This window comes from Mesocricetus auratus, unplaced genomic scaffold (genome assembly GCF_017639785.1).
Source record: "Mesocricetus auratus isolate SY011 unplaced genomic scaffold, BCM_Maur_2.0 Super-Scaffold_100015, whole genome shotgun sequence".
Classification (NCBI taxonomy): domain Eukaryota; kingdom Metazoa; phylum Chordata; class Mammalia; order Rodentia; family Cricetidae; genus Mesocricetus; species Mesocricetus auratus.
In genome coordinates this window covers 21,861,675-21,885,086 of record NW_024429198.1, presented here as the reverse complement: position 1 = coordinate 21,885,086, position 23,412 = coordinate 21,861,675, and the positions used below count along the sequence as shown (strand labels likewise).

Below are 23,412 nucleotides of genomic sequence, written 5' to 3'. Positions count from 1 at the left end.
AATATTTCTATAGCAGACAAACTGCCCATCTACCTCAATGGGTCCCACTTGGAAGTCAATGGGGATCTGCTGCTCCCTGATTTCTTTCATGGCTGCCATTGCAATCCGAATATCATCCAAGTCTTTAATTGGCCGATTCAGTTTCTTTTGGAATTCTTCAACAACTACAAAAATGTTTTCCATCTCACTCCTGTACTTTCTGTTGCAGTGACGGCCAATCACAACCATCCAGGCTTTTGTCTCTGCGGTCAGAGAAAACTTCAAATCAGCTGTAAAAGCAAACCACGCACAGGTCAGTCTGAGAAGCTTGAACCAATGGAAAAAGACAGAGAACATTGCTCACTCACGGTAAACACTGTGAGTTCAGAGCCATGCAAAGCTCCAGTTAAAAATGGTTGCCAAGCTGGGGGCACAGTTCAGTCACTGGGAGCACCTGCGGTGCCATCAGCAAAGCTGAAGCCTGTCAAGCTTTTTCAGAGGGAACAAGGGAACAAGATGGAGAGGAGTCCAATGGGCCATCTGATGTTGCCCTCTGACCTCCACACATGCACATGCAGACATCACAGATGAATACTACATACACGCTCTTTTTTGGGAGGGGGGTTTGGTTTTTATGAGACAGGGTTTCTCTGTATTGTTTTAGAAGCTGTTGGTCCAGCCAGGCCTTGAACTCACAGAGATCCACCTGCCTCTGCCTCCCGAGTGCTGGGATTAAAGGCGTGTGCCACCACTGCCCGGCTACATACACGCTCTTAATTGGTAGAACTCGTTCATCCTATAAACCTTACTTTTGCAACAATTCAAATCACATTTTAAAATCTTTACACAAACACACACAGTACATGTATGAGATAATCTTCAAACGTTTGCTATTGTTGCTCTTATAAAAGTTAAATCCTAATTCTAAATATAACAGGCTCATCCTTTCTCTAAACTACCCTTTATTTTCAAGTTAAGGCGCAAAGTGTTAAGATAGACCAGAATTAATAATTGTGCAAAAGGGAATTAAAATCAAACCTACAAATTGGTCTTAAATCTTGAAGCCCATAAAAGGAAAGCTTTTTTAAAAGAAAGCTAGAACTCTCTGGAATACAACTCAAGGTAAAGAGACAGAGCAAATGCTATTGGATTTACATGACTGTCTAAAAGACAATTAACTAACCTGTGTACAGAGCAATGGAACCCACACAGATGTATTCAGGCTCTGCGTTAATTTCCTGCTCCAGACTTTGGAAATAAAGAATCCTGGACTCAAATTCAGAAAGCAAAGGGTTTTGTGCAATAAATGTCATAATGGTTTCTTCTTTCTCCTTTTGCCAAATGTGATTGTAACATTTGAAGCGATCCATGGATGTGATAACTTCCTAGAACAGAAATAATAGATTTCTGTAGAAAAGGAAGACTCTGAAATGGCATCATGATACAACTGAGGATTCGCTCAGTGTTGGCAGTTACTACAAAGCTATTAACATGTTCAGTTAATGATCTGGGATAAAATGGAAATGCCATAGAAACAAGCTATATACAATAACAGTAACTCAGGACTAGTATTTTACCATCCCTAGTCTAAAAAAAAAACTGTGTAAAAACTAGAAGGAAAGGAAGTCCTTATTGGTCCTTGGGGACAGGAACCTCTTAATTAAAGGTTGACCTTAGGTCAAAAGAACAGGCAAGGTTGTGCCATTAGGAAGCACAGGAGAAAACTCTGTGGATCACTCAGGTCTCCTTCAAGAATCCTCATTGGTTACACTCACTACTACATTGAGGAAGACTTTGTGTTCCTTTCATATAGTTAAAAGAAATACCACACATATTTTTGTTGCCAGCTCTAAGACATCAAAACTACTGTGCCCCATCCTTAGACGGCCATGATAGTGGCTGGTTATTTTCAGAGAGAGCATTGGACTCTGATACTGTGACGATTAGCTTTCCTTGCCAATTTGATTGGATTTTGAACCCACCAGAAGTCACACTTCCGGACATGTCTGTGAGGACATGTCTGAGAGGTTTGACTGAAGAGAGAAAACCCACCCTGATATCACCGTCCTATGGGCTGTGAATCCTGGACTGAATGACAGTGGAGGAAGGAAGAAACAAGCAGAGCACCAGCGTTCATCTCTCGCTGTTTTCTGACTAAAGATTCACCATGACCAGCAGCCTCAGTCATTGCTACGATGCCTTCCCTGCCACAATGGGCTGTGCTCGAAGATTGTGAGCCCAAGTAAACTCTTCCTTAAGGTGCTGCTATGGGGTATCTCCTCAGAGCAGAGAGAAGTAACTAACACAAGGGCTGACTTATCTTGATGCATCCTCTGTAACTTCTGAAAATATTATCTAATTGCATATTTTCGTAGACTACTTTTTTCTTTTTACTCTGTCCTTTGGTACAGAGCCTGATAAGCTGAGCACTAGATAAATAATTGTTGAATATGTGAACACTGTCTCCAGAGGGACGTTAAACACGGGATCTTCCAAATGCTAAGAACAAAAGAGTAAATATACATAAATGCAAAGACTTGTCGTTCCCTGGGGAGTACGTTAAACACAACTTAACATTTCTTCATCTTGTTATAGCCAAAGAAGTTTTTCTGGTGCTTTCAAACAAATGGATCTCCTTCTAGTAAAACATGCACAGAAAACATGTACTTACCAAACACCTACTCACTCAACAATGAGGAACACCTGAGAGTCAACTGGTTTTAACAAATGTGCGCATCATCTTTAAACAAAAACTGATTTCAGGATCTTAAGTCTTTACCGACAAGGGCAAATTTGTCTGAATACAAAAAGGAGAAGGGAGCAGGTTGGGAAAAAAAATGAGTTGGCTTTACAGCCAACCAATATTAGTATTAGTACACATTGATGGTAGTAACATTTTAATACTTACTGTTATCTGTTTCATGTGGCAGTGTGTGTGTGTGTGTGTGTATGTGTGTGTGTGTGTGTCTGTGTGTTTTCATCTAATGTTTCGTAAGATTTTCCTGTCCACATATCAGAACAGATACATACCATCTACTGGCCAGGATGAAATTCCTGGTATGGAAACACCCAAACTCTGAGTCTGGTGAGATAACTCAATGGGTAAAGTGCCTGCTATTGAGTTGGTAACCCCAATATTCACATTAGTGTTGCAGTAGCACACCTTCATAATCCTAGCAATGTCAGTATAGATTCTAAGGGCCTGCTGGTCAACCAATCAAGCCACACCAAACCAAAAAAAAAAAAAAAAAAAAGAGGGTGATGGTTCAGTGAGACACCCTGTGGAGAGCAATAAAGAAAGTCATGGGGACTTCTGGTCTCTACATGTGCACCCATACAAACACAGGCATACACACACACACACATACACACACACACACACACCAAACCTTATCCTGCTTTACTCTTTGAAGGAGAACTGGGGGACTATCAGCTCCATCTGGAGATACATTCATTTACGTTAACAAAGGAGGTGAAAGACAGAAAAAGATATGAAATAGGGAGTCCATAATTCTTTTCCATTGCCTCTAGACTAAAGGGTCTTTGCTGAACACTCATTTACAGAGCACAGAGAGATGCCTCTTGTTGATCAGGAAAGCTATCATGGGTGAAGTTAGGTTGCACACAAGGTGAGCATACATGAAGTTCATGTGAGCACATGTGGGTCAGCCCAGGACATGTGACAGCCTCATGACACATACCTTCTTTGTGGAGTTGATGATCGTGCTGAGCACAGAGACTAATTTTACAATCTCTTTGTTGTCAGAAATATTCTTATAGTAATTCTGGGTTTGCACAGGAATGGGCAAGTTTACAGACGCTATCTCCAAGGTTTCTAAAGCAAAAGAGAAAAAGGAAAAGAAAAAATGTCTAAGCTTCTGTTATGACAAACATAACTGAAGTCTGCATAAAAGTGTTGGAAATAGTAGAGGAAATTGGCAAACTTAGCCGTTTGGGTACTAAGAAGATAATCAAAGTCTGCAACAATCCAGAAAGTATCGCTTCAAGAAGAAACACTGGGTCTCGGTGGCAACACTCGTGTGTGCTGTGAAGTGCTCTGCTGCTCTCATTGCGTCCTCTCTGCCTATGTGACAGCCCTGAACAATCAATTGCAGTCTTGCAATCTTATAGCTGTGGGAACCTGCAGCAGAGTAGTCCATGGTGGGGGTAGAACTAGATTTGGGTCCCCTTGACAAGTTCTGAAGAACTGTTCCTAACTGGCATGACTGGAAGCTCCCTGCATGAACTGGATCCAAAGATTGGATCTTTGTCTGGCCTGAGTCAGAACTCCACTGAGTTAGGGAAGTGAAAGCTTTAGTCCCATATTATTTGTCTAAATAAAAAATAAATACACAATTAGCCCCAGTCACTTGACTTCAAGTCAAGTCAAAGACAATGGTGTCAGTTTGGGGGGAAAGATTACAGGGGTCAGTGGGGTTAGTCTGGTATCAAGAAAGTAAGGAGAGACCTGGAGAATGACACTGACACAGAAGGCTCCTGAAAACCCCCCAAGTCCACACACTGAGCTGTGAGCATGCCCAGGAAGGATGGGGAGATGTCCTGTCTTCATCTCTGGCTAGCATGGAGGCCATCATAATCAGTATGGAATGCTTGGGTAGTATTACTGTTCTGCATGCAGAGTCCCTAAATGGAGGTTGAAGACTTAGGGGCTCAAAGTAATAAGGTTTTTTGTTTTTCTTTTAATCTCCACACAACCCTTAGCTGGCCTCTAAAAACCCAGACACTACTACAGCCGATGCTGCAAGAAATATGGTTTTTACAGAATTAGTCCATGGAGGCCGGAGTTGATGCATTATGCTCTTCCAGCGCTTGGCTGATTTTTTGTTTTATTTGTTATATTTTGTGGTTTTGTTGTTGTTTTGCTTTTAAAGTGTTGTGGCTCAGCATTCCAATTTTATTCATTTTCTAACTCTTTTACTCCACCTCAATCCCAAGAGTTCCTCTTTTTTATTGCTTATGTTTTACTTTTTAGTTATTCAGTTTCCTCCCTTCCCCCAACTCCTTCCAAATCCACCCCATCTCCAACTTTCTGTTCTTTCTCACACTCTTTCAAATAAAAAAAACATAATCAAAACAAGAAAGCAGAAGCCAATAAGACAAAACAAAACAAAAAAATTAAAAAATTCACACACAATAAAAGAATTCATTTGGTGTTGGCCAACTACTCTTGGGTATGGAAACTGCCCTAGAGCGTGATTATCACACCCCATGAAACAACAGTGGAGAAAACTGGTTTTTCCTTTCCTGGCATCAAGTATCATTTGCAAATATCTTCTTGGTTAGGGGTGGGACACACATCCACTTAATCATCTCAGTGCTGAGACCTTGTCCAGTTTGAACCAGTGCAGGTCTTCTGCATGCTGCCACAATTTCTGTGAGTTCATATATACATCAGTTCTGTTGTGTGATCAGGAGACATTCTTTGTGTCCCTAAATCCTTTTCAATTTAAATGTGCCACAAATAGATGTACACATTCAGCATATTCCTATATAAATGCTTCAATTGCTTTTTTCATAGAATCTAACAAACTGTTCCTAAAATTCATATGGCAACATGAAAGATCCAGCACAGTAAATGAGCTTTGAAAAAGAATGGGTTAGCACGGAATGGAATAACTCACTCTTCCTGACTTCACCCCTCCCAAGGAGCTAGAGATAGACATGGGGGGGGTAATATTCCTCGGTGATGTGGCCTGCTTAATTGCCCCCACTCAAGTAAATAAGTGTGGCCACCCATGCCCATGAAGACAGTCATAATTGCATGCCATGTGTCACAAAAAAGGAATGGCATGAACTAGGAAGAGAGAGGCACTTCTTATTAGAAAGAAGAAAATGTTTAGTGGGAATGGAATAAGAAAGAGTGATGACAAGGAACTCTGAACACAGAAGAGTATGTGAATGAAATGTTAAAGGAACAAATAAATTACTTTTTGAAAGCTTACTCTAAAGACAGTGTGGCACTGGAAGAAGCATGCGCTGAGATTAAGAGAATAAAACTAGGAGCCCAGAAAGAAAGGTTGAGATTTACACTCACATTTAAGTGACTTTCAACAAAGGTCTCCAAAAATTGAATTACAGAATAATGATTTCTTAGCTGACAGTGGTAGTACAAGTATACACCCACATGGAAAATAATGAATTTAAACTCCAACTTGACTAAAAATGAATTATAGATTGAGATATAAATGCTAAGTTACATACCCTTAAAAGAGTACATCTTAAAAATAGTGTAACAGCACATATGTGTGAAAATGCTATAAAGAAACTATTTTTATGCTAACTTAAAAATATTTAAATGACAGAATATTAATTAAATCCCATACATGCACTTCTACGTGGACAAACTCATGACCTCACCCTCTCCTCCACTGCCTTCCCCATCCTTCACTTGTCTTCACCTCTGACTGGTTCTCTCCCCTACTCTGAATAGACTCTTTTCTCCACCCCTCCCCTCTAATGATCTTCTTTCTAGTTTCAGTAAAAATAAACAGTACAAAAATTTTTTTAAAAGAGTACATCTTTCTAATCGTATGCTAAGCCTCTGTTTCTTAGATACAAAATGAAAATACATATAAATAGAACTTAAACTCAAATTTTATTCTTTAAAAGATATCAGTAAAGCTGGGCTATGGTATGATGAAGAATGACTTTAATCCTAGCACTTGGGAGGCAGAAGCAGGCAATCTATCTATGTACATTCAAGGGAGTGCCAGGACAGGCTCTAAAAGCTATACAAAGAAACCCTGTATCGAAAAAGAAAATTATCAATAAGAAATTATAAATAAATCTATAATGTAATTGAAAATTTTACAAGTTTATTCAGAACATTAAAAATCTTACAGAAATTTGATTAAGTGAGTGAATTTTTAAGACGACAGAAAAATTGATAGATATTTCTCCAAAGGAATGTACAAATGACCAGAAATCACATGAAAACTTAACTTCACTAACTGTTGCAGAAATTCACACTAAAACTGCAATTAAACACCACCCTGTAGCTGTTACAATGGCTAGAGAAAAGGCAAAAACAATTATCAGTGACAATGAGGAGAAAAAGCAATGAATCCCTCCTGCAATGCCCATGGGAAAGCAAAATGATGTTGTAGCTTCCAAAGGTAGCGTGGCATTTCCTCCCAATGTTAAACATAAAGTTATCATATTTCCAGTAACTCTAACTGTCTGTATAATCCAAGAGAAATAAAAACATTTCCATGTAAAATCTTGGGCTTGGAAGATGACTCAACTGGCAAAATGCTTGCCACTTAGGCATGAGGACCTGAGTTTGAATTTTCTGCACCCATATCAACTCTGGATATGCAACAAGCATGTGTTACTGAGCACTGGGTGGGGAGAAACAGACAGACCCCTGGAGCAGTCTCACCAGGCAGCTTAGACAATTGATTAGCTCTATAATTAGTGAGGGAATCTGTCTCAAAACACACGATGGAATGCAACTGAGGAAGACATCCAGCATCAACTCCTACAGCCACACATGCATGTACACACACAAACACCTACATGCATATGTACACAAGCATAAAAAAACACAAGCACCACTGCATATTTAGCAGAATTCTTAATAGTAGTGCAGAAATGGAAACAAGCTAACTGTTCAGCAACTTACTAATGGATAAATAAAGTGTACTTTATCTGTAGTTCTGTGCCTGCAATCCTAGCACTCAGAAGGTGGTGGGTAGGAGATCCTGCCACAAACAAGCAAGGTCTAAGAATAAAGCCAGTAGCAGACCACTTGCCCAGCCTGTGCAGAGCCTGGGATCCAACTATGCCATTACAGTAGAGAAAATATGAAGTGAATGCATCCTGCTACACATGGATGAAACTGGAAATACTATGCCAAATGGAAGAAAGCAGCCAGAGAACACCACAAACATGACCCATAATTGGGAATGGGAGATAGATCAGTGGCTGCCAAGGACTCAGCAGGAAGGGAGAGCAAAATGAATGCCAATTGGAGCAGAGGTTCATCCTAAGATAATAAAAATGTTCTGAAATTAGATAATGATGATACTCTGAGTATACCAAAAAAAAATCCCAACTCCGAACTCTACCATTAAAAGGAAGAGACAACCAGACTATACAGACTATACACTGTTGCTTTAGCTTTTTGGTCGTGTTTTCAGTATGTATTTTTTTTTCTTCTCAGGCTATGATTCATGATGGAAAATATTTTCAGTAGAAGATGCTGAATTTTAAATGACTCTAGGAATTAAAGCAATGTTTCTAGATAAAAATAGAATTGAAGAGCTGGGCAGTACTAATGCATACTGTCCCAGGATTCGGGAGGCAGAGGCAGGCAGATCTCTGTGAGTTCAAGGCCAGCCTGGTCTACAAAGCTATACAGAGAAACCCTGTTTCAAAAAATAAAATAAATTAACAAATAGATAAAATTGAAGACAGTAAAATAATAGTAACTGTTCTCTAATATTGTATTTTTTGTGTGTGTGTATGCATTTACTGTGGGTTGGGCATGTGCACATGAGTGACAGTCCCAAGAAGCCAGAAAAGGGTATCAGATGTCCTGGAGTTGGAGATGCAAGCAATTGTAAGCCACCTAACAGGGATGCTGAGAGTCAAACTCAGGTCCTCATCAAGAACAGTATGTATTCCTAACTGATTAGCTGTAGTTGATAAATGATAGATAGATCAACAGATAGATTATAGACAGACAGATAGATGATAAATAGTGATTGATATAGATAGATGATAAATAATGAAAGAGAGAGAGAGAGAGAGAGAGAGAGAGAGAGAGAGAGTAAATAAGTAAGTAAGTTATGGGAAAGTATTTTCAGCTATCTCTGCCTTCCTCATTAGTGCTATTTCAAAAAGGTACTGGCTTCATTTTCTTCCTCATGCTTTTAATCATCCCAGGGGAAAGCAATGCCAGCAAAATTCTACTGGGTCAGCTAACTGTGATGCTGACTTAAAAGGAATGTGAGGACTGAAGATGACATCTGGTATCATTAGCACCTTGCATGTCTGATGCTCCCAGTTTTATGGACTACAGATGAAAGCCACAGGATGCACAGCGGCAGTCAGATGTGTTAACAAAACAGAACTCATAGTAGGTCAAAAATATCTATAACATGCCAGGAAATACTCATTATGAGGATAACTGATTCCTCAGTAAAGTGAGAAATTAAAATATTTCCTGTCTTCAGCCATTAATAGGTCAGACCAAACATCACTTATACACCAGTGTTTGTGATAGACGTAGTAAAAGCAGGGGATTTGTGACACTAATGTGTCAGCGTGTGAACCATAATGTTTTCAAACTCAAAATGGCTCCAAGATTACTACTCTGATTGAACATGATTTGAAAACTGTGCAGAAGATATTATAAATCCATATTATAGATACTATAAATATTATATATATATATAGTTATAGATAGTATCAACACTGGGCTTGCAATGACTTGTTTTAAAAGTTGAGAAACGTGGCTCAGCAATCGAGAGCACTTGCTGTTCCTGCAGAGAACCCCAGATTCGTTCCCAGCACTGCATCAGGTGCCTCACAACAGCCTGTAACTCCAGCTCCCTGTTCTGGCCTCCATGGGCACCTTCATGTAAATACAAAAACACACAGAGAAAGAGGGAAAGACAGAGACAGAGTCAGAGACAGAGACAGAGATAGAGTCAGAGACAGAGACAGAGACAGAGTCAGAGACAGAGACAGAAACCTTTTCAACTTCTGAAAATCGTAAAGCATGCTTACCCTGCAGGTCACTTTCCTCCACCTCAGCATCGGAGTCACTGTCTTCACTGTTCTTCCGAGCACCTGTTTTTCTTTCATGCATCTTTCTCTAGAACACAAAAGGATGCTTTTCAACCTTGCCCCATCTTCAAAAGCAGCAGCTTCCAAATGAAGCGCCTTTTTCATCCTCTACCCACCGTGGAAGGCAGCTCGATGCTCCACTGTCTAACTCCCTTGGGGACACTGATGATGCACTCCACGGCCTTGTTCAGTGTCTGCTGTATGTCTTCCAGGGCAGGAATCATAGCAATGTTGGGAATGGCCAGAGTGATGCTTGCCCGAAAAATGGGAAGATGGTTCTGCTTTGTCTTAGATGCATTGTTACTGCCTGAGTTAATAGATCATTTTTAATTGAAAATGGAATATACTTAACAGACCCCCACAAAAAAATCAAGGCATACATAATACATGCAACCAGACAAATATTTATCAGATTAATGAGTGCATGGACATTTGAAGATATGGTTTTGTTCAATATAACAGCAATTCAGTGGGTTCCTAGTCACTCTACTTATTCCAGTTTCCTGGTACATCCACATAAAAGGAAGCACTCAACGTAGAATGGGGATTACATATAAATTTTAAAATTTTAGCGGCAAGTAGTAGGATGCCAATGATGAGTTAAATGCAAAGTAAGCAAACAAGAAATAAAGGACAAACTATAATAAATGAAAGTTAGAACAAGCAGTTTTTGGAATTTCAAATAAAATATACTGTACAATGAATATATTAGAAGCTGTGGGACAGCTGTCACATACAGGAAAAACTTGAATGTGACTCATTATGTATAATAATGGGGCTCTTAAAGTTGGATATAGCTATAAACTTAGTGTTTAGACAGAGATGCATGTGGATGAGTGTGTGTATACGAACCACACAAAATTGTGCAATGCACAAAGCTATGCAATAACTGTGGTTCACTATGATAGCATATGTGCCAACATTTGGTGACAACCTGTGTGTCAGGAAAGAACTGTCTTCCATTGTGAAGTGAATGAAGGTCAGACCCCAAAGTATTGTTTCATAGACCCTTGTCTTCATCCACTCTCAATGCAATATTACACTTCCCTTTCATTACAGATCTTCACAATAAGTAATTTTATTACCCTATTTTTGTCTTAATTAATCACTATTTGCTTTTCAGCTATTGTTAAATTAGATTTTAATTTCAGAATATCCCTAACATTTATGGGATTTTATAGAATATTTAGAAAAGCCCAAACCTTTCTCTGAACAGTGCTGGGAAAAAAGATGACTGCATTCAGAAAGAAGCCCAGTGAAATATCATGAAAATAATAAAATAAATTCTAATTTAAAAGGGATAACATCAGTCTTTTCTTATTAATAAGATGGGTTAAAAGCGAGCAAGCGTAACCTTCACCTCACCTGGGCAGTACAATACAGCCAACACTGTTGGCAGATGTGCGAGTGAGCCAGCCCCAATGTTGTGAGCATGGGAGAGCTGTCCCCATTACTCATCTGTCATGTGACAGCATGAGTGGGAGAGTGGGAGAGAGATGTCCCCACCCCTGTCCATCAATCCCTTAGTCAGGTGGAAGAGCTGGCCCTGAGATCTTAAGAGCAGGAGAGCTGTCCCTGCCCCCTGTTAGCTGCAGCACTCAGGAGAGTGGCCCTTACATCTCACCTGGACAACACAGTAGAGCTGGCCCTGAAGATGTAGGTGTGGGAGAGCTGACCCTGAGGATGGAAGAGTCAGAGAACTGGTCCTGCCCCTTGATAATTGCTGCAAGGGGTGAATTAGCCAGGACAGTGCTGGAGAGCTCACCGTGGTGGCAAAGTCAGGAAAGCACTGGCGGGCTGACCAACCCTGCAACTACCCAGGCCCAGCACCAGGGTCATGTGCTGACTCATCCCAACATCCACCCCATCTGTGATCTGCTGAAGCACAGAGGGGCAGTGTCAGCCCTGTAGACCCAGGGCTGCAGGATTTCCACAACACGGGGCAGCAACAGGATACCCAGGAAGAGTCCCAGTGAGGACCCAGTGTTGATGGTGCCAGAGACCAAGGGCCTCGAACCAGACCACTGAATCTTTGCAATAAATGCCTGCATGTAAAAATGTATGTGTAAAGGAGTTTACTGCACGTTTCACTGTGTCACACTGAAGCTTCCAAGATGAGATTTTCCCCCTTTCCCTATCTTTTTCCTCTTAAATTTTATCTTTTTTTATTAGGGAGTGGGGAGAGGTGGGATGGGAAGACATGATGTGAAAGACACAAGGAATAAATAAATAAAATGCAAAAAAATTAAGATTGGTTAATAACTTAAAATTCACCACTTAAACAATTCACCCATGTATCTTCTTTTAAAACTGTTTTTTCTCTATTGGGTCAAATAATATTCTTTGTATTTTCGTCTTATTACAGAAACATTTTAAATTATGTTGATTTTTATGGCATCACAATTTCATTGCTGCCCATCCCACAATAAGGGATGCTCTCTCAACCTGGACTCTTGGGGGAGGGCCTAGGCCCTGACCTGGATGAATTGACAGACTCTGGAGATCCTCCATGGAGGGCCTCATTCTCCCTGGGGATCAGAGTGGAGATTTGGTGGGGTAACTGGGGAGGAGGAGAGGGAGAGGTAGCTGGGATTGACATATAAAGCAAGCTTGTTTCTAACTTAAATAAAAAAGGAAGAAAAAATTTTAAAAAAAGATTTCAGTAACCTTGGCAAAATAATCTTTCCAGGCCCTACATATCTCAGTTTTAAAGTAAGTGATGAGAGGATTCACACTGTAGAATTTGTGGGGATAAGCAAAATGCATGCTGCTTAAACTTACCATGAGGTGCACGACGAACAATGTAGCTTTTTAGATTTTTAAAGTTTAGCAGGAATGTATACATACATACATACATACATACACACACACACACACACACACACACACACACACACACACACACACACACACACCAGCCTTCTACCTGGTCAACCAATAGGAAAACTGCAAGAGCATACCCCGGAAGTTAACCATGTGGGAGAAATGAATGCGCCTGCGAATGGCCTCAAGAGTGTTCCTTGTCACTTTCAAAAGAGCATCAGTGTTCTGATGGTTAAAATGGGAAAGCAGCTCACGGGCTTCCTGTAACATCTCGCTTTCTTTTTTCTTTCTTGTGATTGCTGTCAAAGGCAGAGGACCAGCCCCAGAATTAAAGGAAGATGACAAAGCCTCAGGATGTCCTTCCCTTCTTCCTGAGAGAGAGAGGGGGAGAGAGAGAGAGAGAGAGAGAGAGAGAGAGAGAGAGAGAGAGAGAGAGAGAGAGAGAGATCCATTAAATTACAGGAAGAAAATTAAGATAAATTACATGCAAGCTCAATATCAGTTAAATGTCCTGCATCTAAGAAAATAATATCACTGAAGAATAGGAAGAAGAAATCAGGGCATAAGGGGGCCCAGTAGAAATTGTCTCAATATGAGAAAATAGCCAATAACAAATCAAGGACTATAGGTTAAAAGTTATCCTGGGCCTAAAGACTTGTGTTCTGGTGTGTTGTCTCCCAATAATAGCTCTTTAAAAAACTTGAGAAATAGCATCTTCCCCCTCTTCTCTGTAGCAAATGGTTTGCTTTAGTTTGTATAGGCTTGGGGAGAAATTCTCTTTTCTACCCTACCCTATACCAAAGGGAAATAAAATACCAAACCTTACATTAATTAAAAAAGAGTCAAATGCCAGGGCCCTCCTTCACACAAAGCACATTTGTAGTTTAACATAAAATAATGAGAAGAAGCAACCAAGTCATTACCATGTGTGCAGAATCATAATTTCAGATTTATAAATACCAGTATAAAATTGAGGTAATGCTTCTAGAAGTATGAAATTGACTATTGTGTAGAAAATTAAATTTTGGTTTTCTGTGATTATCTTGAAAAGAAAAAAAAAAGAACAGACCCCTTCCTTATCTCCCCTCTCACCTGAAGTGTCACCGTTAGAACTGACATTCCCATGAGAGACTATTTCACTTGCTTCTTCAGGTGGGACATCCACATCCAGTAACATGTTTATTAGCTCGTTGGCTGCTTCCTCCACCAGGGAACTTTTAAAATGGAGTGTCTGAGCACCACTCACACAAAGGTCCTACCAACAATAAGAACAAAAGGTGGCAAGCAAGCATCTTTATCTAGCTCTTGAGAGTTCATAGGAAAAGGCACAGATTCAGTCTCCAACTGACACTTTAGCTTCAGTAATGGCTGGACAACGGTGGTCAATCTCAACTGCCAGTTTGAGACCTAGAATCACCTGAGGCAGGAAAACCTGTCTGACTGGGGGGTTCTGTTCCTGGGGCCTGGACCCTGCACTGTATGAAAGGAAGAATGTGAATTGAACATAAGCATCCATCTCTCTTCTGATGGGGGAAGTCTTTCTGTGTATATGTCTCTCTTATTGGTTAATGAATAAAACACTGCTGGCCAATAGGGAAACAAGATAGGTGGGACTAGGAGAAGAGGAGGATTCTGGGAAATGTATCGAGAATGGACAGTCGCCATGTGCTCCTGGGAAGAGAGGACGCATGAGGCTGCATCCTCGGTAAGACAAAACCTTATAAAAGATATATATTAGTAATTATGGCTTAATAATTAAGTCAGAGCTAGCCATTAAGAAACCACAGCAAACTGACAACAGCTTCATAATTAATATAGTGTTTTATGTGTTATTTGGGGGCTGAGACAGCGGCTGGACCCAGGCAGCTGGCACTCTTCACTTCTTATCTATGGAAGCAACATGAGCAGCTCCCTCAAGCTCCTGCTGCTCTGACTTCCAGGCTATGATAGATTTTAACCTTGAACTGGAAGCCACAAGAAGCCCCAGACAGACATCTTGAGAAGAAAGCATCAAAGACAAGAGAACCAACTGGAGCAAGGGGAATAGACCAAAACGGGGTCAACTTCCCAGTATGGGGGAAATAACTCCCAAAGCCTTCAGCAGCCTCTAGTCTCAGGAAATTCCCTTCATGTGATGGCTAGTTGTCTTCCTTCTCATAATGTCTGCCAAACCATTGTCATGTGCTTCATTTTAGATCTGGACCCCCTTCAGCTAGATTGAATCTTTCTCAGAAATAAAAGAAAACAAGTATAACACAATATGAAGCACTGTGGTAGATATTGTGATAGATATATAAAGATAGGTAAAACACACAGAAGTATTTCTTTTACCACCTACTTGAGGAGAAAGCTCAATAAATAATAGACTTTGTCAGTTGGCCACAGTTTCCAAGCTTTTTCAATTTCATTGATTTATATATTAAGACTGTAACATGTTCATGGACTTTGCACTTCACACAGTTCATGGTTCTGATATCTCCTCATTTGTTAATCTTGACTTCTACACTCTACTCTTCAGTAAGGAAAACTTGACTTCTACACTGGGGTCTTAAGCAAGGCAACCTTGACTTCTACATACTCCTCTTCATCAAGACAACCTTGACTTCTACACAGCCCTCTTCAGTAAGGCAACCTTGACTTTTACAACTCCTCTCTTCAGCAAGGCAACCTTGATACCTTGACTTCTACATTCCTCTCTTCAGCAAGGCAACTTTGATTTCTACACACCCCTCTTCAGCAAGGCACATTAAAGTAAATATTTTGTTGGAAATCAGAATGTTGGTTCCTTAAGAAAGTGGGAATCTGTCTATCACAAGACCCAAAAATTCCACTCTAAGACATATACCCAAGGATGCACATTCATACAGCAAGGACACCCATTCAACTCTGTTCATAGCAGCATTATTTGTGATAGCCAGTACCTGGAAGTAACCTAGATTCCCCTTCACTGAAGAATTGATAAAAATTGTGATACATTTATACTACTCAGCAGAAAAAAAACAGGAATCCTGAAATTCACAGGCAAATGAATGAAACTAGAAGAAACAATCCTGAGTGAAATATCCCAGTCACAAAATGACGGGACTGGTATGTACTCACTCATACATGAATTTTAGACATAGAGCAAAGGGTTACCACCCTACAATGCACACTGCCAGAGAAGCTAGGAAACAAGGAGGACCCTAAGAGAGACACACATGGTCCCCTGGAGAAGGGGAAAGGAACAAGATCTCCTAAGCTAATTGTGAGCTTGGTGGGAGGGGAGAAGGAGTTAGGAGAAAGAGAAGGGGAGAAGAGGAAGGAAGAGGAGGACATGAGGACACAGGAAGATTGAGTAAAGGGAAGAATAGAGAAGAACAAGAAAAAAAGATACTATAATAAAGGGAGCCATTACAGGTTTAAAAAGAAAACTGGCACTAAGGATATATCCAGAGATTTACAAGGATGACCCCAACTAACAATTTAAGCAATAGTAGAGAGGCTACCCTAAATATCCTTCTTATCTGCCATCCTAGAACCTTCACCCAGTAGCTGATGGAAGCAGAAGCAGATACCCACAGCTAACACTGAGGTAAACTCCTGGAATCCAGTTGCAGAGAGGGAGGAGTGATAAGCAAAGGAGTCAAGACCAGGCTGGTGAAAACCACAGAAACAGTTGACCTGAACAAGGGGGAGCTCATGGACCCCATATTGATAGCTGGGAAACCAGCATAGGACTGTTCCAGACCCCCTGAACATGGATGTCAGTTTGGAGGTCAGAGCAATCTATCGGGCCTCTAGTTGTGAATCAGTATTTGTCCCTAGTACAAGAATGGACTTTAGGAGCCCACTCCACATAGAGGGGTACTCTCTCAGCCTAGACACATGGAGGTGGATCTAGGCCCTGCTCCAAATAAAATGACAGGCTTTGAAGATCCCCCATAGAAGGCCTCATCCTCTCTGGGGAGCAGAAAGGTGATGGGAAAGGGGGTCAGTAGGGGCAAGAGAGGAGGAGAGGGAGAGAGAACTAGGATTTGACATATAAAACAAGCTTGTTTCTAATTTAATAAAAAAAAGAAAAAAGTGAATATTCTAGTATATCCTGGAGCAAACTTTTCAACTTTACTCACCTCTGAACTTTACCTAACTACAAAACTCTACCCAGTTTCATCTTGCTTTGATCTTAAATCTGGTAGACAGGGAATGGTGCTGTGAAATGCTGGTCTCCGGATATGACATGGTTGTTACATATACAACTCACATTAACTGTAGTTATGTACAGGAGACCAAACCAGTTAAAACTTCCAGCATGGAAAGGGAGAACCTCCTGAGGCCCCATCCCTAGCTGAGGAGAGTGGATAGCTGCTGGGGGAGGGGAAACCTCTAGCAGATTGCCTGTGTCCCAATGGATTATCCCACAGGCATGTGTATATAGGTGATGTTTTTAAAAAGAACTTGAAGTTAGAAGAAGGACCAGCAGAGTTGTGAGAATGAAGTATGTTCAGATATGACTAGGATGTATTATATTCATGTGTGAAATTTTCTAAAGAATAAATTTAAAATGCTTTATGTAGTTTCATGTATTCTGTATGATATGTCTACATGCTAGGAACAGTGTCCACAACAAAAGAAGACCTCAGTAAGTACTGTTATTCAATAGCAAATAGCATACAACCAGGGAACCTGTTTGCCAAGCTTGTTTCCCTCATGCTAAATCAACTAGATCCTTGTTCTCTAAGAGATTAATACATTTTAAACTGATTCTTGCGTCCTCTGACTGTGTGCTGGAAAGACAAAGAATGGACTGGGATATCACCTCCCATTCTCAAGGCTAGACCTCCCAGGAAATAAGTCCTCTCTTGACTTCCTAGATGTTGCTTCAGCCCTCTCAGGAGCAGGAGCATGTATCCCAGAACTCCTTTCTACTGGGTGTTTTGGAAAGCAACTCTTGACAATTGATATCATTCCAACAAGATTACTCAAATTCCTCAACTTTTTCTGAGAGAGGGCATAAATATAAAGATGTAAACAACATAAAAATTAATAAAGCAGATTACAAACAGAATGAAAACAGAGTAATAATGGATTCATTAAAATGTCCCCACGTCAAACAAAGCACATCAAAGACGCTACCTCCAGCACCGTGCACTTCATTTCAGTGACTCATCTCCATGGTGACATTGGCATGGAAATTGTCCACAGGGTCTGTCCCCACCACCTCCGTCTTTACTAAGCAGCTAATGCAGAAAAGGAAAAGTCTAAGAGGCCTCAACCCTACACAGACCATGACAAGCAGCTGAGGAGTGAAGAGAGCAGGAGAAATAGTCTTCCCCAGGGAAGAGTACACCAATTAGTTATTCAAAACCAAACATACATATAAGTAACATTATTCAGACTGAGCAGGCCATATTTATGTATTTAGGAATATGTGTGTATATGAATATATACATGTAACAACAATCAATGAAAGAGGATCTGTAAATTTTAAAGAGAGGAAGAAGGGGTATCTGGGAGTATTTGGAGTGAGGAAAGGGATGAGGAAATGATGTGATTATATTGTAATCTCAAAAACAAAAGAAATAAAAATAAAAACAAGATGTAGGTTTCTCGAGCAGCATCAGGTAAACAGGCCGGCTTCCCGGCCTGTGTTCCAGTACCTGCAGATCGCCTGGGAACTGCACAGAGCTCCCAATCCCGGCGGGAGCCAAGCACCCCAGACTCCAGATCTTCTCTCCCACCAACGAGACCAGGAAACCAGAGGAGGCTGGGAGTCCAGGGAAGCAGCTGTTCCGGATCAGGTACAACAGGACCCAGGATAGGGTCCAGGGGACCAGGTAGGAGGCTAAGCGCCCCAGATTCCTGTTCTTCTTCTCCACCCACGGGACCAGCATTTGGACAAGGAATAGAAGAACCACCAGATTATTGGACTTGCTAGCACCCACCAAAAGGGAACTCTGGTCCCCAGACCAGTAAGGGACCCTCTCTGCACCCACAAGAAGAAGAGATGGGAAAGAGACAATACAAAAACACACGCAGCAACAGAAAAACAAATATGACACCGAAAGATTCTAGAGACTCCACACCAGCAAGACCCCAACATTCCAATGCGAACGAAGCAGAAGAGAACGACCTTAAAAGCACTTTCATGAAAATGATAGAGGCCCTAAAAGAGGATATAGGAAAATCCCTCAAAGAAATGGAAGAAAAAACAAACCAAAAAATGCAAGAAATGGAAGAAAAAACAAACCAAAAAATGCAAGAATTGGAAGAAAAAACAAACCAAAAAATGCAAGAATTGGAAGAAAAAACAAACCAAAAAAGGCAGGAAATGGAAGAAGAAACGAAGCAAAAAATGCAAGAAATGGAAGAAAAAACAAAGCAAAAAATGCAAGAAATGGTAGAAAAAACAAAGCAAAGAATGAAAAAAATGGAAGAAGAAACAAACCAAAAAAGGCAGGAAATGAAAGAAGAAACAAAGCACAAAATGCGAGAAATGGAACAAAAAGCAAACCAAAAAATGCAAGAAATGGAAGAAAGAACAAACCAAAAAATTCATAAAAGGCAACAAACAGACGAAAAGATAAACAGAAAATTTCAAGAAGCAATGCAAACACTGCAAGGGTTGAAAACTGAAATAGAGACATTAAAAAAAATACAATCTGAAGAAAGGCAGAAAATAGAAAAGCTGGACAAACAGTCAGGCACTACCGATACAAACATTACCACCAGAATAGAAGAGATGGAAGAGAGAATCTCAAGTGTTGAAGATACACTAGAAGAAATGGATTTATCAACCAAAGAAAACCTTAAATCCAACAAATCCTTAACACAAAACATCCAGGAAATATGGGACACTATGAAAAGACCAAACCTAAGAATAATAGGTATAGAAGAAGGAGAAGAAATCCACCTCAAAGGGGCAGAAGGCATATTCAACAAAATCATAGAAGAAAACTTTCCCAACCTTAAGAAAGACATGCCAATGAAAGTACAAGAAGCCTACAGAACACCAAATAGAGTGGACCACAAAAAAAAATCCCCTCGCCACATAATAATCAAGACCCCAAACATACAGAATAAAGAAAGAATACTAAGAGCAACTAAGGAAAAAAGTCAAGTAACATATAAAGGCAGACCTATCAGAATTACACCTGATTTCTCCATGGAAACTCTGAAAGCCAGAAGGTCCTGGATACATATTCTACCTACACTAAGAGACCATGGATGCCAGCCCAGACTACTATACCCGGCAAAGCTCTCAATCACTATAGACAGAGAAAACAAGATATTCCATGACAAAACTAGATTCAAGCAATATGTGTCCACTAACCCAGCCCTACAGAAAGTTTTGGAAGGAAAACTCCAACCCAAGGAAGCTAACTACAACCAGAAAAACATAGGCATTAGAGAATCCCTCTCTACCAACAGCCAAAAGAACAAAGGGGTGAAATTCCACCCATAATTCCACCAACAACAACCACTGCAAATCGAAGAAGGATGAGCAATCAATGGTCATTAAAATCCCTCAATATTAATGGCCTTAACTCACCCATAAAAAGACACAGACTAGCAGAATGGATTCGAAGACAGAACCCTTCCTTCTGCTGCATACAAGAAACACACCTCACCCTCAAAGACAGACATTACCTGAGAGTTAAAGGTTGGGAAAAAAATTTTCAATCAAATGGACCCAAGAAACAAGAAGGGGTAGCAATCCTAATATCTAACAAACTGGACTTTAAAATAAAATCAATCAAAAGAGATGATGGAGGTCATCACATACTCATCACAGGGAAAACCCACCAAGATGAAGTGTCTATCCTGAACATCTATGCCCCAAATACAAAGGCATCCACATTCGTTAAAGAAACATTATTAGAACTTAAATCTCATCTAAAGCCCCACACAGTTATAGTGGGAGATTTCAACACACCACTCTCACCACTAGACAGGAATACCAGACAGAAACTCAACAAAGAAGCAAAGGGTCTAATAGAAGTAATGACCCAACTGGGATTAACAGATATCTATAGAACATTTCATCCACATAAAAAAGAATATACTTTCTTCTCACCACCACATGGAACCTTCTCAAAAATCGACCACATACTTGGCAACATATCAAACCTCAGCAGCTACAAAAAAATTGGAATAACTCCATGCATCTTATCAGACCACCATACTTTAAAATTAGAATTAAACAACAACACAAACTGCAGAAAACCTACAAACTCATGGAAATTGAATAATGCTCAACTGCACCATCCCTGGGTCAAAGGGGAAATAAAAAAAGAAATTAAAGACTTCCTCGAATTCAATGAGAATGAAGACACAACATACTCAAACTTTGAAAGCAGTGCTACGGGGGAAGTTCATAGCACTAAGTGCTCACATGAAGAAACAGGAGAACAGTTATACAAGAGAATTAACATCACAGCTGAAAGCTCTAGAACACAAAGAAGCAAACTCCCCCAGGAGGAGTAGACACCAGGAAATAATCAAATTGAGGGCTGAAATCAATAAAGTAGAAACCAGGAAAACAATACAAAGAATCAATGCAACGAAGAGTTGGTTCTTTGAGAAAATCAACAAGATAGACAAACCTTTGTCCAAACTTACCAAACAGCAGAGAGTGAACACGCAAATTAACAAAATCACAAATGAAAAGGGGGACATAACAACAGACTCTGAGAAAATCCAGAGAGTCATTAGGTCATACTTTGAAAACCTGTACTCCACAAAATTCAAAAATTTAAAGGAAATGGATGACTTCCTGGATAGCTATCACTTGCCAAAACTAAATCAAGAACAGATAAGCAATTTAAATAGACCTATAACCCCTATGGAAATAGAAGCAGTCATCAAAAGTCTCCCAACCAAAAAAAGTCCAGGTCCAGATGGCCTCAGGGCAGAATTCTACCAATAATTCAAAGAACAGCTTATAGCAATTCTTCTCAAAGTGTTCCACACAATAAAAGCAGAAGGGTCTTTGCCAAACTCTTTCTATGAGGCTTCAATAACCTTGATCCCCAAGCCACACAAAGATACAACTAAGAAAGAGAAATTCAGACCAATATCCCTCATGAACATTGATGAAAAATACTCAATAAAATACTGGCAAATCAGATCCAAGAACACATAAAAACAATCATTCACCACGATCAAGTAGGTTTCATCCCAGGGATACAGGGATGGTTCAACATACGAAAATCCATCAATGTAATCCACCATATAAACAAGTTGAAAAAAAAATCACATGATCATCTCACTAGATGCTGAAAAAGCCTTTGACAAAATCCAACACCCCTTCATGATAAAGGTCTTGGAGAGATCTGGGATAACAGGGACATACTTAAACATAATAACAGCTATATACAGTAAACCAACAGCCAACATCAAACTAAATGGACAGAAACTCAACGCAATTCCTCTAAAATCAGGAACAAAACAAGGCTGTCCACTCTCTCCATACCTTTTCAACATGGTACTTGAAGTTCTAGCTATTGCCATACGACAACAAAGGGGGATCAAGGGGATACAAATTGGGAAGGAAGAGGTCAAACTTTCACTGTTTGCAGACGATATGATAGTTTACATCAATGACCCAAAGAACTCTACCAGGGAACTCTTACAGCTGATTAACACCTTCAGCAAAGTGGCAGGCTACAAGATCAACTCAAGAAAATCAGTAGCCCTACTATATACAGATGATAAAAGGGCTGAAAAAGAAATCAGGGAAACATCACCCTTTACAATTGCCACAAACAACATAAAATACCTTGGGGTAACGCTAACCAAACAAGTGAAAGACCTGTATCGTAAGAACTTTGAATCTTTAAAGAAAGAAATTAAAGAAGCTCTCAGAAAATGGAAAGATCTCCCATGCTCTTGGATAGGTAGGATCAATGTAGTAAAAATGGCAATCCTGCCAAAAGCAATCTACAGATTCAACGCAATTCCCATTAAAATCCCAGCACAATTCTTCACAGACCTTGAAAGAACAATAATCAATTTTGTATGGAAAAACAAAAGGCCCAGGATAGCCAAAACAACCCTGTTCAACAAGGCAACGTCTGGAGGCATCACCATCCCTGACCTCAAGCTCTATTATAGAGCTATAGTCCTGAAAACAGCTTGGTATTGGTACAAAAATAGACAGGTAGACCAATGGAATCGAATTGAAAATCCGGTTATTAACCCACACACGTACGAACATCTGATCTTTGACAAAGAAGCTAAAAATATACAATGGAATAAAGAAAGCATCTTCAACAAATGGTGCTGGCATAACTGGAGACTGGCATGTAGAATGCGGATCGATCCATGTTTATCGCCATGCACAAAACTTAAGTCCAAATGGATCAAAGACCTCAACATAAATCCAGCCACACTGAACCTCTTAGAAGAGAAAGTGGGAGGTACCCTTGAACGAATTGGTACAGGAGACAGCTTTCTGAACATAACACCAGTAGCACAGAAAGTGAGATCAACAATTAATAAATGTGACCTACTGAAACTGAGAAGCTTCTGTAAGGAAAGGACAGTCAGCAAGACAAAAAGGCAGCCCACAGAATGGGAAAAAATATTCACTAATCCCACATCTGACAGAGGGTTGATCTCCAAAATTTACAAAGAACTCAAGAAGCAAGTCTCCAAAACATCAAAGGACCCAATTGAAAAGTGGACTGCAGAACTAAATAGAGAGTTTTCAATAGAGGAGTCTAAATTGGCTGAGAGGCACTTGAGAAAGTGCTCAACATCCTTAGCCATCCGGGAATTGCAAATCAAAACAACTCTGAGATACCATCTCACTCC

At 40.1% G+C, this 23,412-nt stretch overlaps 1 protein-coding gene across 2 annotated transcripts in view; it reads right to left on the bottom strand.

The window, feature by feature from the left end:
* Dnah5 (dynein axonemal heavy chain 5) overlaps positions 1-23,412 on the bottom strand; it is a 278,387-nt gene that overhangs the window by 156,804 nt on the left and 98,171 nt on the right. For both annotated transcript variants that reach the window (XM_040757681.1, XM_040757680.1), the window contains exons 18-24: positions 13,711-13,873; positions 12,756-12,989; positions 9,912-10,102; positions 9,736-9,823; positions 3,681-3,814; positions 1,163-1,364; positions 34-269 (exon numbers count right to left, since the gene is read on the bottom strand). In XM_040757681.1, coding sequence (XP_040613615.1) covers positions 34-269; positions 1,163-1,364; positions 3,681-3,814; positions 9,736-9,823; positions 9,912-10,102; positions 12,756-12,989; positions 13,711-13,873 — 1,248 coding nt within the window. The remainder of the gene's footprint in view (positions 1-33; positions 270-1,162; positions 1,365-3,680; positions 3,815-9,735; positions 9,824-9,911; positions 10,103-12,755; positions 12,990-13,710; positions 13,874-23,412) is intronic.